Source organism: Xyrauchen texanus, chromosome 4 (genome assembly GCF_025860055.1).
Source record: "Xyrauchen texanus isolate HMW12.3.18 chromosome 4, RBS_HiC_50CHRs, whole genome shotgun sequence".
NCBI lineage: Eukaryota > Metazoa > Chordata > Actinopteri > Cypriniformes > Catostomidae > Xyrauchen > Xyrauchen texanus.
The window spans coordinates 36,337,232-36,355,689 of record NC_068279.1 but is presented as its reverse complement, the minus strand read 5'-3'; the positions used below and the strand labels follow the sequence as shown (position 1 = coordinate 36,355,689).

Below are 18,458 nucleotides of genomic sequence, written 5' to 3'. Positions count from 1 at the left end.
CGGTTGAGACATTCAGGATAAGAACACAAACACACCATTGTGAGTAAAGAAACAGATAAATACAGATCTAAAACAAAACCAACCAAGCTACTTCACAGCATGATTCACGTGCCTCAATTCTCACATTTCCAATACCAATGCGATTATATCACACGCACATACCACTGCAGAAAGGAAGCATGATGTAGAGTTACTTAGAGAAAGTACATAAATATAGATTTTTTTCACACCAAAAGCGATTGTGTCGCTTTAGAAGACATTGATTTAACAGCTTGAGTCTTATGGATGAAATTTATGCTGACAAAAAGTTTTGGAGCTTCAAAAATCGAATCACTAATTTAAGGACCTACTGAGCTAAGATATTTTTCACATTTTCTTCAAATGTGTTCTGCCGAAAAAAGAAAGTAATGCACTAGTGGAATATCATCAGGGCTAGTAAATAATGAGAGAATTTTCAATTTTGGGTGAATTATCTCTTTAACTGTAAAAAAAAGAGGAGACAAAAAACAATACAACCCTCCTTTGTTTTATGAAAAGAGCAAGTAGGATATTTTGCCTAACTTTTTGTTTTCCACGAAAGAATGACTTATGGGTTTGGGATGACCTGAGGATAAGTACATGATGAATGCATTTTCACTTTAGGTAAACTGTTCATTGTTGAACATTGTGTAATTAAATATAGAATGACTCCAATATTACTTATTGGAGTAAATTAGCACTTTTTGTCAAAGTACTAGAGGACAAAGGAGTTGTTGAATGAATTGCTAGATGGACAACAATATTGAAACTGTTTTCTAATGAGAAGCTTTGATGGGTTTGATGAATTGCATAAGTTCAATAATGTAGTAATTTAATTCTGAGCTTTAATTGGATGGAATTTAAAAAAAATTTTTTTTTAAACACTATGGATCGAAGCACATGCACAAGAGCGCACATACAAACACAACAGAGTCTTACAGGTTTCTTCATCTATTCTCACGTACTGATGGCCTTTTGATCTTTTGCTCTGTTTCTCTCTGATACAGTATAGATCATTTCTCATGCACAGTGTGTATCTGATCTCTGCTGTTCTCTGATTTACAGCACCTTCACGCTTTACCAACCATTACTTCCCCCAGCCCCCTACCACTGTTTTGCACCAGGGCTGTTTGTGCAACTGTGTACATGTATGTGTGTTTACGTTTACTATAAGGTTTGAGAGAGTTGATTGATCTCATTGAGTGATGTGTATCACATGCTTTTATATTACGTTCATTTGTGTATATATTGTGTGTGTGCTGAAAGGTTCAGCTTTTTGCCACACCTGCTAATGGTGGGTGAACTGAGAAAATATATGGCCAAAAAAAATATTATTTATTTTATGTTTTTGAATGAAACTACTGTATATACATTTGTCCCTGTGGTAATGGAATTATTTAGCTGTTTTAGCCAGTGTTTGTCTCTTTTAAACTGCACTTGCCACAAATTTAAGACAAGTTGTGATTTTGTTCCTTATATGTTTGCTACAATATCTAATGAGGAATATTCCACATGTTCCCACACAGTGTTGAGTGAAAAAAAGTCTTTATGCATCCTAGATAAACTTATGTTGTTAAATTTTCAACTGAGGTAAAAGTAAGCAGATGAGGGAGTCGTAACAGATGTTTTCTTTAGTAAATGTTTTTTTAAGTCTTTGATTTGAATTTCTTATGTCACTCACTTCAGCACATTTTTCTTTCCAGCATCGTCATATTATCATTCTTACAATTCAAGTATGATTAGCTTTTTGTTGCTGTTCCTAATAAAGTAACTGGACAACTAGCAAATAACTACATTTTATTATTTACAATTTTTTACTTGCATTTGGTGCTTAGCAAGTGCTTATTTTGGATCCTGCCTACATTCACTGTTTACAAATCAAATGCATTTCATCCAGTTTTAAAGTTATTTTGTGTGTGTGTGTGTGTGTGTGTGTGTGTGTGTGTGTGTGTGTGTGTGTGTGCAACGTAATTACCTTTGTTTATTTACAGCTATTTTGTTTAGCTTTATTTGTGGTGCTTATTCTTTTGATGTTCAAAGGCAAAAGATTGACTCTTATGATTGCATTAGTGTTTTATTTTTAGTCCAGGTATGATCCTGTGAGAAAATGCTGTTTAAGAATAAAACAAAACATTTCTCTCCTGTTATCTATATATACTGTATCTATATGCACCATGAAAACACAAAGGAAAAGTTTCAATGCAGAACAGCAGGTGACCAAATATCATATAATTGCATTGAGTGAGTTCAAAATTGGCTGGTAGTGAAAGCAGGTTATATTTTTTGATATTGATTTGAATGTTAAAGGACTCTGTTGAACAATGTACAGTAGTTTTGATGTATGTGTGCAATATAGATGCATACAATATCAAATCACTGGTGTGGCACCTGATATTAAAGTTTTGTTTGTGCTAGACTACATTCATTAAATAGTCTAGAAAGAAAACATATTTAATACCTTATACTTCCAGTCATGCCTAGCCACAGTGCATAAATGGATTGGAGGTACTAATCCATTGCACGTATGTTTACTGATGTTCCGAAGTTCACTACAGAGATAGGATGTTTAATGCTTTCACAGTCTGTATTATGTGGTAACTGTTATACTCTAGGTGCCATGATCAATAAAGAAGTCCAGAATTTATGCACTCAAAACTGACAAAATCTTAAAAGGAAACAAATACCAGAATGTACCATTGACATTTAACATTGTAATTCTGTTTTTTTTTTTTCTTTTTTTTGTGTAATACCTTCATGTAAGTATAAAGTAAATTCCATGATATATGAATATGATTATTCTGTTCCACGGTATATAACATCATAGAACCATGGAATTACCATCTGAAACCACTGTACCATGGTAAAACCACAGCAACTTTTTTTGTTAGGGAGGTATCTTTAATTTGGCATCATTCACAAGATTATGTACATGCCTCACTGCAATATATATATATATATATATATATATATATATATATATATATATATATATATATATATGATAATTTATATTTAAATAAATAAATGGGTTTTAAAAACATCCTTGTATAATTAACATTTTAATGAATTGTTTCTTGAAAATGTAAATAAACAAGTGCTTCAAATGTGATCTATTTGAATATGCATACAATTAATGACGAAACAAATGTAGTTGCTTTGCATTTACCAGACTTGTTTAAAGGTATGAATTTTGTTTATTTATATTTTTTATTTCATACTCCTTATTAATTGCAATGAAGTACTTATTTAAGTAAATACATGTAATGCACATGTATTTTGATTTCATAATATGTAAACTAAGATTATTCATTTGTTGGAAATTTGTCATACAATTGAAATGCTATCTTAAAAATAGACTTCAGCTGATGTTGAAAACTAGCTTCCTCTGACTGTCCCTGCTTTAGGTGTGTGACTGCCTCTAATGGTGGTGTGTGTCCCAAGCGTTCTCAGATTTGAGAGTGTGAATGTGGGGTACAGAAGTGGGCGAGAGTCTATGTGAGACTGCAGGCAGCACCAGATGTCCAATTTGCACTTCAGCTGGGCCTGAATGAGCTGCTGGACCACAGGTTTACCCTGACAGGTTCACTGAGAGAGAGAGAGATAGAGATAGATAGATAGATAGATAGAGATATTGTTAGAGAAATGTACTGTGGCAAAGGCATGCATGCTCATAATGCTCTATTGTGATTTTAGGATTGATGAGGCAGAAGTAGATAGTGTGTGTGTGTGTGTGTGTGTGTGTGTGTGTGTGTGTGTGTGTGTGTGTGTGTGTGTGTGTGTGTGTGTGTGTGTGTGTGTGAGAGAGCGAACAGGCTTCAGGCTCTTACCCCTGTTTGTGCAGATCCTTGATATTCTTGACCTAGGAGAACTCGGTTAGTTGAAGAGCATTGTTGTTAATGATTGGTGGTTTGCATGTGAAGTTCTTTTTTGTTTTATTTTCCTCAACAAACACCATATAATTATGCCTACGTCTCTTTCTTACTCTATTTCAATTCAGTGTTCTTCATTGGCATGACAAAACTCCCTTTGGTGAGATTTTTAGCTGGTTTGCATCACTGAACACTGGCAAGTGGTTTGCCTTAGAGTGGTGCATGTATCATCATGTTGGCTGGGGGAAATGGGGGGTGTTGGGCTCTGGATGGTCTGTGTTCAACGTATTATATTTTTTCTCAGATTATTCTCTCTCCTTGGTCTTCCAGCATCTTTTGCCTCTTGCAAATGAGTGTGTCACTCAGAATATATACAAGTGTTTTGTTTTTGTGTGTTATCTAGCCATTTTGTTGACCTCCATGCCAGTACAACGCTGTTTATACATTCACACTTTGTGTTGATGGCGTGTGAGTTTGTGTGTGGGTACATTTTGGTATGTTCTCAGTGGTTGGAGGGTCAGGAACATTACCTTACACACTCACACACACACACACACACACACGTAAGCGGCTGTTCTCTGTGCTAGTTGACAGTGTGGGCTCGACTCCAGATGGGAAAGCATTAAGCTGTTAATAAATGGGGATCTTTCTCTGCATCTGTGGAATGAAAGACATACAATATTCTAATGAAGAAGAGCTGCCCAGATGGCTCGATTTCATGGATAACTCCTAGCTCTCTCACTCTCTCTACAGACTGTAAAGAAAAAGATCTGTTAGATGCTCTGGTATTATTATAATGCTCAGTTTAAAAATGAAACAATTCTCTGACAATAAACTCTGAGATATGTTTAGGAAGTTCTGTTCTCTGGTTTGTGTGCAACCATGTTGTGTTCTGTTGCTGCTATCGCTGTGGAGAGACTGTTTTTAAATAAACAACTAGTTTTCACTTGAATGCAACATCTCATGAGTGGGAGGCAGCATAACTAACTGTTGCTCTCATGCGGTCTCATGAATGTGCACAGGACAGCAACAGTCAGAGAAGGGTTTCACAAAAAAATACATACATTTTTTATTTGTTCCTTTGCCATTCGTCCGTCCGTCCATCCATCCACCCATCCATCCTTCCATCCTTCCAAATAAGGGCACATGTCAAGGTCTGGGTAGATTAGATGGTAAGCAAACAATCAGTTCTCATAGTCAACGTGTTGAATGCAGGAGAAATGGGCAGGAGTAAAGACCTGGGTGGCTTTGACAAGGGCCACATTTTTATGACCAGACGAATGGGTCAGAGCATCTTTGAAATTGTAAGGCTTGTGGGGTTCTCCCGGTCAGCAGTGGTCAATACATATCAACAGTGTTCCGTGGAGGTACAAACCACTAACCGGCAACAGTGTGTTGGGCACCCAAGTCTCATCAGTGTGCAAGGGTAATGAAGGCTATCTTGTCTGGTCCAAAAAGACTGAAGGTTTACTGTTGCACAAATCACAGAAAACTTTAATGATGGTTACGGGAGGAATGTGTCACAACACACAGTGCATCGCACTGGGGGCTACTTAGCCGTAGACCGGTCAGAGTGCTGGGAATGTGATGCTCTGGGTCCTGCCATTCATGTGTGTGTCACCAACTTAAACATCGGTGCAGACCAGGTATATCCCTTCCTGGCAATGGTATTCCCTGATGGCAGTGGCTTCTTTCAGCAGGATAATGTGCCCTGCCTCACTGCACACATTGTTCGAGAATTGTTTGAGGAACATGAAGAGTTCAAGGTGTTGCCCTGGCCTCAATTCCATAGATCTCAATCTCAATTTAGCATCTGAGGGATGTGCTGGACCAACAAGCCCAATCCACGTCAGCTTCACCGCACAACTTACAGGACACGAATGATCTTCTGCTAATATCTTGGTGCCAGATACCACAGGACACCTTCAGGGATCTGGTAGAGTCCAAGCCTCGGCAGGTCGGTACTGTTTTTTTAGCGGCACGTATAAGACCAACAGCATATTATGCCATAATGTTATAATAATATTATTAAGTCAGGGTGTTGGAGAAGCAAATGTGATTTTCTGAATTTCTGTCATTGCTCTTAATACCACGATTGATCAGTGCATGTTATACAAATTCATTTTTTATTTTTTTATTTAAATGTAATAACTTTCTCCACCTCTTATAAGGATAGTTAATAAAAAAATTTAAATGTCATTATTTTCTCACCCTTGTGTTGTTCCAAGGCCGAGTTACATATGATCTTCTATAGAACATAAAAGGAGATGTTAGGCAGAATGTTAGTCTCAATCACCATTTATTCCATTGCATCTTTTTTATTTTTTTTGGAAACCATTAAATTGACTGGTGGCTTAGGCTGTAGTTGTGCCTAACTTCACTTAGTCACATGGGTTTGGTACATTGTAAGAGAATTTTCATGTTTGTTGAACTATCTCTTAAACCATTTTTTAAATTGCATTAATCATCTAGTCAAATCACAGTCGATAAAATCATGTCCCACCCTCCGTTATTTCCCATTGAATGTTCTGTTTCACCTGGAAATGTGTCACATAACGGAAGTTAAATGCTTGTGATTGCTGCTTCAAATAGTCTTTTAAGGCTTGGATCTGACAACAGACTTTAAAATTCTCACAAGAATTATATGAATTCATGGGGGAAATACCACATGAAGTTTATTCACTTTCTTCTTTGACAAATTCAACAAAGAATTGAATAAACATAAGTGGGGAAAAAAGAAAAACAGAGTTCAACCAAGCTAATATGCTCTATTTTATTTCTTAACCCTCTCTCGAATAAGCCACTCAGAATATATACAGCATTCAAAACTCCCTCTTCTCTTGACCTTGTATTTAGTCCTGGTCAAAGCAGGGACTACCTGATAAGCATCTGTCCTCATTTTTCAATTCCTCCAGGGATTCTCGTATCGCTGGGGGTCAAAGTTTCATATGACGTTCCTCTTTTCTTCCACATGGAACACAATGTCTTATCACTCGAGCACTAAGGTCAGTTGGATTGAGTGATTGAGTCAAAATACCCCATCGTTGTGGGAGGTCTCTTTTTTTTCTGCTATTATCTCACTCTATCGCTTCCCCTGACTTGTTCCCCTCATTTGGGAACCCATGGACCCCTCCTAATTGTTTGAATATAAATTTTGCTTTCTTAAAACAATCTTATACAACAGTGCACTTTATTCAAGGGGTAGTTCACCAAAAAAAAGAAAAAGAAAAAATATATATTCTGTCACGTTGTTCCAAACTTTTAAAACTTTTTTTTCCCCTGTGAGACAAAAGGAGATGGTAGGCAGAATGTTTGCCCCAGTCATCATTCACTTTTATTGCATTTTTTTAGAGAAAAAAAAAAGTGAATTGTGATTGTGGCCGAACATTCTGTGTGTTCTACAAAAGATAAAAAAGTCTTACAGGTTTAAAACGACATTAGGATGAGTAAACAATCGCATGATTTTCATTTCTGAGTGAACTGTCTCTTAAGATCCTCAGCTGTCTTTTCACCTTATCGCTTGCCCACCCAGACGACATGCTCTGGTCTTCTGTTGCTTCCTCTCATGCTCTCTTTTCTCAGCTGTGGCATTGTGCGTGAGCTGGCAAAGGATGTTGTCATGTGGATTAACGTTAACCATCTCCCCCAGACGCTGTGTCTCTCCATCGCTTCCCTGCAGATCGCCCCGCTAAGACTCTTTCTTCCTCTATGATCCTCCAGATCACAACCCAATACATCGGCAGGCCATAAATAAACCCCTGCATCAAGTCCGAGCCCGGAGCTGACCTTGTGTGGTCATCCATTGTCATGTTTGAAATCCATATCACTGGCTGCCGAGACGTGGTTACGTGGTCGTTCGTGGGGTGAAATCACTATTGCAACAGATGTGGCTTAGTGGTTTGTTGGCTTAGAACGAGACAGAATTGTACAAGATGGTAAAAGAAATATTGACAGAGACTGAGAATAGTGATATGCAAATATATTGGTCATGCCGATTAATTGGGCAATATTTTGCTATTTTGAGATTATTATCTACTGATATCTTTCCAACTGCGTCCGATTACCAGAATAACAGAGATGGTCATTCGGTCTTGTGTCACTTCCAAAATCTACTAACAACGTTAAGTAATTCAGATTTTTGTTTTATTCAAATGTTTATATATATTTTTTATTATTGTGTTAAATAATGCATTAAAATTAAGTGTTTGTGCATCTTATATGACATCATTGAATTGTATTATGCATTTATTACCATCAGATCAGCCAAAGGCCATCTTGATCTTTAGATATTGGCATTTGGACTTTTAAAAACTCAGGTGACCACAACTTAAAGGGGACATGCATGAATAAAATTGTCCTTGATATTTTAAGATATACAAGGTCATTGTACAATAAAGTAATACTCTAAGTTTCAGAAATACATACTCCCTCCTCACTGCATAAAGAGTATTTGTTGAAACCAAGCTGCCAAATCGAAACGATTATTGATGACGCATACTATATACAGGCAAGCAGATGAGCCCAGAATCTGAACGCAACCTGCAAAGAGATCATATGTAGCATTCTTACAGATGACACAATTCTTGTAAATTGTTGCTAGATGACTGGCTGAGATGAAATAGTGATGTGTTTGAGCACCAAATCTTCAATGAGCCTGACAACACAAAGCGAATCACACACGCACATCACCAGCTTTTCTTCCACCTGTTATTCAAAATGTAATCAAGTGTGCTTCTTCAAATACACATCTTTGTGTCTAAAGGCATTTATTGTCATTTGTCACTCTGAGATGTCTTACAAGTTACCTGCCACAGTGGCTGGTAGATGAGCAAAATTACTCGCTACAGCGCATGAAACACCTGCATTTGGCGGGTGGCGGGTGCTATTTTCATACCCTGGAGCCTATCATCAACAATGGACATTTACTGTCAATTCTTAAAGGAGACGCAGCACCAAAACCTTGTTTGCGCTCTCCTCGCATGTCAATTTATCTATAGGAGGGTGTGGAAGGCAAAAACTAATATTCTATACAATGTTTTAGGATATTAACTATGAGGATTGATTCTCTGTTTCTCGCTATGTATGCCTAGGGGTAACTCCCTCAGAGGTGGCTAGTGACATGGAGATTGTTTGAAATTGTTGACATTCAGCAATGTTAATTGTATCACATGTGAAGGCTGTCTGAAAGAATGAACTGTATGAACCCAACGTTCTCACTGATTTTCACTTTGTATGGCATAAAACGGGTGTTTGGGGGTAAAAAGTTAAACCTGCGAAAATAAATCTTGTCTGAATACTACACAAATAATATATGAACGATTCAGAGTTGTTTTTGAGGACGAAAAAACACAGCTCTGAGTTTTCCAGAGATTGTTCTGGGGCATTTCTCAATCTCTCAATATGAACTGTCCAAACTCTGTGTGAGTACTAGAAATACACATATTTCCCCATCTTTTCCTAATAAGAAATTATCATCACAGCTTTTTTCAGGTTTCCCTCGATCATTCAATTGTTTAGAATATCAGAACAAATGAGGAAAAGGGGACAAGATGATATTAACCATTGAGATAGGGTTATCTATGTATTTATTCACACTGTAATTAATATGTGCTTGACCTAAGCTAAGCTGAGTGTTATATAAAACAGTTTTGCATTTCCTAAAACAAAAATGTATTTCCTAAAGATGTCACTGTTATCCCCAATTTCTTTTAAAGTGTAAGGATTTTATAGGCTAGAATTCTGGATTGAACTTCCATGTTTATTTGGATAACGTCCCTCAAACACATATTAAGCATGTTCCACGCAGTCTGACCTCTTATCTACAAAACCCCTCGCCAACGTGTTGGACACATGCTCAAACATCAACCAGGCCTAACGGACATAAGCTGTCTCAAGCGGTACCCACGCACTCTTTCAAGACCCCTAATATTCTTCTTCCTCATATATCAAAAGAGAACCACCTGAGGCACTGAAGCAATAATGTATTATAAATGAAATTTCCTGCAAGGCTTATTGATGTCATTAAACACAAGCATATCACACTTCACAACCATTTTAGACTTCATCGGAGAGCTTGACATTTAGTGAATTAGGTACTGTTGAGCTGCCCATGTCTTCCTAGCGTCAGTGCTGTCGCTGCCTTCGCCACAGCCGATAGAGATATCCGTCATCTCATTTAGGCCGGCTGACCGCTTATGAGTGCTAATATCCCATTGCATTAGCTCATTTGAGCCTAATGTACTTTTGGTGTTTGTAATCAAATAAGCAATAGCTTAGGCTATGCCTAATGGCTTTAAATAAGTATGTAAACATTATGATTGTGTCTAAAGAAATGTCTAAGAGAATTTCGGATTGCATGATTGCGTGTGTAAATTAATATACAGGTGTTGTGATTTTTTATCTCTCCAGTCTTTGCATTTAAAGTTACAAATGAATGTGCCATTCTCTTTTGGTCTTTTTATGATTGGGCTCAACAAGAAAGTTTTGGGCCTGTTGATGGAACAACTACTTTAAATTACCGTTTTAATGTCTTAAAAATTAAAACATTTGTTATTTAGAAAATTATACTAATGTAAATATGTCATCAAGGTTAAGCAATTTGGCTAGCTGGCATCTTTGGTTGAAAACATATTGATCTTAATATGTTTACACTTCTCATCCACACTGGAATGGGAGTTTCCTTCATCAAAAATAGAGACTTTTAAAAACTTTCTCTGGTACAACATGATTTGGAAAACCGTGATGCTAGGATGCTCAAAGTTTTGTGTATATGGGTGTGTGTTTGTCCATAGATGAGGTCTTGGCCAAAAATTAGTGACTTGGCATTTGCAATGATTTTAAACTTTAGTTGCAAATCTAAAAAATAAATTAATTGTTGCATTTATATTTATTTTTTATATATTGTAAGAAAACAATGTTGAATGACAAATGAAAAAGGCGAAAAAACCTTTTATAAAAAAATATGGTAATTGTTGAATTCTGATAAATTTTTATTTATAGGATAGTAGAGAGGTTTAGAAAATGACCTTGTGCATCACACTAACTTTATCCAGCAGCTCAGTTTTACTGCAGATTAAGACCTCACACATACAGTGACACCAGAAGAGCTGACAGCCGTGAGACACGGATACCGCTCCTTCACCTTCACGCCTCATTCTTGTTCGGTACACAAAGTCCTCCACAAAGTCCTCTCAGCATGAGAGGAACAGTGTTTCCTAGAAGATAAGCCCCATAATAGGGGGCTGTTCTGCTGACTAATGCTAAATCACAGCCACTATTAAAGATCCACGCTTCGTTAGCGCATTTGCCATCCACTTCTTAAAACATTGTATTTTCAGCTGTCAAAGATTGTGAGCAAAAGCAAAACAAGAAAGAAACGCTCAAAGTTTTTCATGTCACTGAACCATGAAACTTTTGTCCAGGGGTTGAAATTGCATTGTGTACATGTTCTTTAGCAATATTGCTGGAGGGATAAACACACCATACATCAACACGCTGCTTGTACTCCAGATTTGCCCTGCTTTAGGCTGACAGCGCCTATACATGCTGAAAAAAATAATTCCTTGCTTCAGCAAATATTGCTCATTGAAATAAACATATTTTACTGAAAATGTAACGCTGTCAACTTTCCTTATTTATATGCTATATGTGTGACACAAGATATTGAGATTATGCTATACTCCTAATAATAAAGAAACTTTGCTAATTAATTTGAGTGAAGCGATAATAATATGAAGTTTAGTAAACCTAGCCTATTTTTTTTTAAGATTCCATGGGAAACCATGTGATGCAGAATTTGATTGATTTTTAAGCAAGCATATTTTAGGCTGGCTGCCATTTTGGATGAAGAGAGCTCGTGGTGGACAACACAAAGTTTTTGCCAAAAAGTTCAAAGGTAAATTACTTTAAACATAGTGTGAAATCAATAAAGGTTTTTTTTTTTACTATCTATTTTTTGTGTATTCAAGTTTCTTGCATTACGTTTAGTTTGCAAATCTACGGTATATTAAACGTTTGTCTGCATGCTTATATGTGTGAATGGAGATTATATATTAAAGTAAAAAATTATTAAATCTGTTCATCATCAACACTTATCATATTACTTCTGAAGACATGGATTCAATCACTGGAGTCATATGGATTACTTTAGGCCACCTTAATGTGCATTTTGACCACCATTCAATTGCACTGAATGTACCAACAGAGCTGTGATAGAGTTAAACTGCATGTACTTTGCATAAACATTGGGGTGGCATCCAAAAGTCTGGGCAGATAAACTAAGTTCGAATTTTTACCATAAATATTTTCAAATAATCAGATTTTTTTTAAATTGACATTGTTTCCACATTAAATATATAAACTGTACAGCATTGTTATATTACTGCAAATAGCATTTCTGTAAAAAAAAGCATTCCATTTTCAACTAATGTGCATAAAATAAATAACTAAAATGTTTTAGCTGGTCCATTTTTTCAAATGTTAAATCAAAAGTAAAAAAGGGGGAAAATGTTTCAATAGACTGTTTACATGGTGTTACACTTGCACTGATTCCTACTACAGACTCAAGCTATAATAACAGTGAAATACCACATAGTTTTTTTTTTTTCCAGTATAGTTGTATGTAGAGTAGCAATATTCACAGATAGCTGTGGTATTCGGCTGAACTCGGTTGTGAAGCGGCTCAAGAGTATGAGCCCAGGCCCAGGGGCTGTTCAATCAGACGGGACACAATAGAAGGGAACCGAACACGAGGATCTCGAGACAGATGCATATTTCCAAGTTGAACATCTTAAAAAGTATTTGAACAACTCATTGCTTAATCTGAGAAATGCTTATAAATGAGCAAGATGCAATGGCCAATGACCACCACCACCTGTAAGGGGCTGTTCACATTGAATGCTTTTGCAATCATCAATTTGTTGTTCTATCTAAACGTGTGCTAGAAGAACGTCTTTGTTTCACTTTGTTTTTGTTTATTCAGATTCTCGTACAGGAGCGCTGTTTTTATAGACGAAATGTCTAATTAAAAAGAACTTTAAAAAACATCTTGAGACACCAGGTTTCTGTTAAACTGTATTTGTGGCACTGTGTCTTGCCTTTTTTTAGTGCAAAAATGTGATCGATCTGAAGTAATCGTCAGTGCTTGGCACAAATCCAAAATTCAAATACACAGTTTTAGCATCTGAATGTGCATTTTTGTTCTTAAATTGGACGAATATTCTACATTTGCATAATACTGCTAAAATATTTATAGTGAAAATTTCAGAATGCTCTAAACAGCATTTTGTGAGCTTCATTGAAAGCATGGAAATTTGACCTTTTGTACAAAAGAGTTATCATGGTCAGTGTTGTGATGTTGCTTATTTGATTAGGTGCCTAGAAGTAGTGCAGAATCTTAAATAGTTCTTATTCATTTTACATCTGTATTGAGGAGGAGGGCATGGCTGGGCTGTAAGGATGGATGCCCGGTGCTGAATAATCCCAATCAGACGGGAGAGGGATAAAGAGGTGCCGGAGACGCCAGTTGGAGAAAGAGTGAGAGAGACGCACAAAGCTTTGTGTATGCGTCAGTGTTTATGCTGAGTTGAAAATCTTTGTGTTGTTTTGAATTAAAGTCTTCTTAAATGTTAATCCGGAGCCCGCCTTCTACTTTCACTTGAGCAAGAGACATTGTCTGTTACAACATAATGATGTTTCTTTTTCTTTTCTTTTTTTATTGATCAAAATCTTAAAATGTGTGTTTGATTTTGTTTGTTGTAAATGGAAAAGGATGTTGCAGCAGGTTGGCTTACATTTGTTTACTTTTGTTTGTTTCACTAGCTGTATGTGATGGTAATATTTGTATACTTTAGAACACACAATCTAATATCTAGGTAGTAGAATATCTTCTATAATTACCTGCAATTCTGTGTTATGCTTTTTATGCTATTTTGACTGGAAGCACAGGTCATTTTTAAAATGAGTTTGGAAGTCATATAAAGATGTCTCTCTTGTATCCTGTAGATCATTACAAAGTATATTTATGAACGCCTGGAGAAAGACTGCAACCTGAAGAAAGAGATCCTTCCTGTAAGTAAAGTTTAAAAGAAAAATATTGTGAAAAAAACTTGTGATGCATGCAGTTTGAATCTAAACAAAATTATTGTGAAATGCATGTTGTTGCGCTTTATATAGTTATATAACATTACATTGGTTTATATTGTCAGAAAACTGGATTTTAAGGATGGTATTCTTCGAAACCTAACTATATTTTTCAAATATCTCCTATTCAAATTTAATATCTCAAAGATATTCATATAGTGTCATCACCACACCACATTCATATAAACAATAATATTATTATTGTATGTTTTAAGAGGTATATCATTAAACTAAACTTCATTTTTGATAGTGGGTGTTTGCACTTGGTAGAAGTAGAATTTATGGCCTTTTAAAAGCACTGTATATTACTGTACATAAATCACCTGTACAATGCTTGCAACGGCTTTTATGAGCTATTTTATTTGTAGAGAGCATTTACCAAATGATGTTCTTGGAGTCTTTATTGTTGTCTTTCACAGAGTTTCATAGGCAAAGCTACCTGTGACCAACTACACGTGGCTGTTTAAATCCATTTATCAAAAGAAAGAATGGTGTATGAAAGACAAAATATATGAAAAAAGTAGAATAGGAAGAGAATTGAAAGACAAACAAAATCCAGTGTGTTTAGGGATGCACTGATATGGAATTTTTTGACTGATACAAATAATTGATAAGCAACAGCAAATCGTGGCAATTAATTTAGCTTATTTGGGTTTTATTCTTTCAACTGGAGCAGCTCGAATCTGTACTTTATAATGTGCGTAGGCAATAAGACACTCTTAGCTAATTGTTTTTCATTTGTTAACAAATATGAATATATGTGCTCTGTTTCAGAATTTATGAAATATGCTAATAATCATAATAGGACTCGTAAAAAACATCATATGTTCGGACAGTGATGTGGCGTGCATCGTTGGAAAGGTCTCAATTAGTAGAATACAGCAATCATAATTGTTCACTCGCAACCTATAAAGAGTATTTGTACAGTATGTGAACAACAGATGCCAGGGGATGACCACACAGGTTTTTTTTTCTTGCATTCAAAAACAGCAAGACATTTAACTTGGCAAAGCATCGCTAAAAGTGAGAGACACAGTGCAACAGCCAAAGTTGTTCGTCTGCCTTGTGTGCACAAAGAGCAACAATATAAAAATACACTGCTCTCTGTCTGAATGAACTGTAAGTAATATACAGATGCCACTTTTTGCACCGGTTTGACTTATTACTTCATGAAGCATGGTGATGTCTTACACATTACCAGCAAAAATACCATAACACATTATCGGTTAAAATGATCAGCTGTCATTTCACTATTGATATTGTTAAAAATTATTATATTTTCCTAGTTGTCTGCAAATAATATAACAGCTTCCAATATATCGCACTCTTCTAAACATTATAAACATTATTTTCTCATATATATTAATTTCAGGGTTTGATCAGCACACAGGATTTGTTGCAGTGTAATGAAATCAGCACTGTCCTCAGCAGCTGGCAGTGTCGCTCAGCATGCAGCGTGGTTCGTAAGAAATGATTCCAGGCTATGACTCACTCCGCTGTTCCTGTAGTGTCCTGCCCCACTTTAATAAGAGTAACTATAGTTGTTGACACACATCAGGGGATTGAAGAGCTGCAAAAAAAAAACAACACAAAAACATATTATAATCAAATCGTGGCTCACTGAGTTTGCCAAGTTTGGCTAAATGATGCATTTTAGGTTTCTTGTTCTACTTAGTCCTGTAGTAAGTGAAACAAACATTAGTGAACTGTAGCATGCCAAGTCATTTGATAGATTTAGGGCGCTAGCACGCTAGAGAAAGCTATGATGGAGCATTTGGTGGATAGGCTTTTCGAAAACTTGACCCACCTGTCTGTAATTCTCATTGGTTGATCGATGACAGGCTCAGAGTGCATTGCTGTGAAAGTTTAACATTTCTCAACTTTTGGTCACATGACAGTGTCACATTTTCTAGCGGTTTGCCAGTATGTCCTAACAATCCCCAATGAAAGCGATGCATTTGAAACATTCTCTGACAGCGTAAACTCTAGTGCGTTTTATTGTGAGCCACCCTGTTCCCTGTACAAGTTGGCGGGCAATATCTCTTTTGAATATTGATTTTTATCATTTTATATAATGTTTATTTTATATAAATATATTCCATCAGGTTGATGCAGCTGAGGATGAACCAAAAAGCTTTATTTATGTGAGCGAGGATGCCCTCAGTAATCCAGAGAAGCTCATGGTTCTGATCCAGTTGAGTGGAGTGGTGAGGGCAGGCCAATGGGCTCGACGACTCATCATTAATGAAGATCTCGACAGTGGGACACAGATCCCCTTCATTAACCACGCCAAAGAGGTGGGTTTCATTTTGTCTTGTTGATTATGTTTTTAGATTAGCAAAATTAGTATTTTAGCATGATATGTTGTTCATTTACATTTGACCTCAGTTGTAAAGTAGTTTCTTAGTTATCGGCAGTGTTGCGTGTGCAGTATTCATTTTATTAAATTATTTTTTTATCAGACTAATTATTAACTTAATTGGGACTATTTATGCTGTCCATGTTGTTCTGAAGTCAGCAGTCAATCAAGTAATAATATAGTGTCTTTAATGAGAAACTGCTAGCATTGCATTAATTGAGAAGGAAAGATTACACTGTGTAAAGGGACAGGCGGTATTTAAGGAACCTCCATTGGAAGTTGTGCTTGTGTACGTCTGTTTTTTGCATGGTTTAAAACAGTGTTTTGTTTAACTGTCTTTTAAGAGATTTTACATTTGACATCCAGTGGCAATCCACAATTATTTTTCGTGCAAAAGTAAATAAAAATGTTCTTATGTCAAAAATGTAAAGTAAGTAAAATTACAATGAACATGATAAACTGAAATTGTCTCAAATGTATTTTTATTTATTAATTTATTTAGTTTCACGCTCATGATCTTCTATTTGATGTAGTCAGGGTCTAATTTTTCTCTCTCTTACCTTGAATAGTTCTGTTCATGTTTCCCAAGGATGAGGAAATATCATATGACCTGTCCATATTGGCATCTGCCTAATTTGGCTAGCAGATGAATCTGCACCAGAATACTGTCCAGTTTAAATGGACATAGAAACTTTAATATCGATCACAAAAGATATGGGAAGTGTCTTCTCCTACCATTTAAAAATGTATAAGCCTATTTATTGTTCTTCCATAAACACATGATTAGTTACATTTTCTTACAGTATTTGTATTTAGACCCCCCACCACTGTCTGCAACCCTATCAGAACAGACCTAGGACAAATTTTGGTGTCACTAGTTAAGAACCACTTGTTAATTATCAGTAAAAATAATATCACCTGCTTGTTGTCTGAGCAACAGCTGTCTTTCCCTCCAATCCTTGGATATTTATTTACCCAGCAAAAGGAGCTATTTTGCAGTTATGTGTGTACTGTAAACTGTAATTTAGATTTTCATTTATTTTCTCTTTTGGAGAACGTATCCCCGAGTGGAGATATTTCCGTCCATTGCGGCTAGTCGTTTGTCACTCTGCCCGCCGCTACCTGTGTAATTTCATCGGGCCGTGCGTTCAAATTGACTTAAGGGAGATCTCCCTCGCTCCTCCATCTAAATATTATAAAACACACACACGTACACACTCACTCCCACATTGATGTCTGCAGGCAAAGTCACTTTTTGCTGTGAAAAGATGGACAGGGACGGCAAGTATGTATGTGCGTGTGGTAGACAGTAAGGCGGCTTATTGCGTTTGCCGTGGAGCTGCGTTCCGGGGGCGTACTGAGAATGCAGTGTGTGGTGCCGACCATTTATCATTCTAAATAATGACCCCAGCTTTGCTGTGACTTCATCATAATAGCATTTACAGGAAGAGAGATTCCAAGTTTGTTGTGTGTGTATCAGTATGACAGAGGGGATGTGGCTGTCACTTTGCTATATCTGAATTGCTGAGGGGGTACGTATGCGCTCTGTGATTCTTAAAGTGACGGCTTGTGTTTGGAATTTCCTCTGTGATAAACAAGGCCACCTGAGGCCATGTGCCGAATGTGCTTTGATGTGAGATCAGTCTGTTATTTTATCAGGTGTTTTATTCAGAGGGGAATTGGTTACTCTATCACAAACAGATTTCATTGCTGCCTGATCTGTCCTGTGAAGCTTTATTAAAGATTATAGGGTAGAAATATTGCAGCATGGAAATAAAGCAGTTTGATTTGAGTTGCTTATACATTTGATGTTGGCTGTAGAACTTTGTGACCAAGAAACATGTTTGTTTGTCTCTGACACGGTGTCCAAATCAAGTCAGAAGTCTTAGTCTTTTGCCATAAGTCCTTGTCAAGTCTTAAATCTCTTTTTTGCAACACTTTACTATTTTGCAGGTATGTTTTTTAAACCCTGTTGCAAGGCTATTCATTTCTTCTATGAGAGGCTGCCTTGTATGTTTCGTAATATTCAGAGAGAAATATCTCCTTGTACACATGAAGCCTCTTTTGAAGTC

General features: G+C 36.5%; 1 protein-coding gene across 3 annotated transcripts in view; it reads left to right on the top strand.

Moving 5' to 3' along the window:
* LOC127636013 (cotranscriptional regulator FAM172A homolog) overlaps nt 1-18,458 on the top strand; it is a 214,340-nt gene that overhangs the window by 9,838 nt on the left and 186,044 nt on the right. For all 3 annotated transcript variants that reach the window (XM_052116378.1, XM_052116370.1, XM_052116387.1), the window contains exons 5-6: nt 13,890-13,955; nt 16,133-16,324. In XM_052116378.1, coding sequence (XP_051972338.1) covers nt 13,890-13,955; nt 16,133-16,324 — 258 coding nt within the window. The remainder of the gene's footprint in view (nt 1-13,889; nt 13,956-16,132; nt 16,325-18,458) is intronic.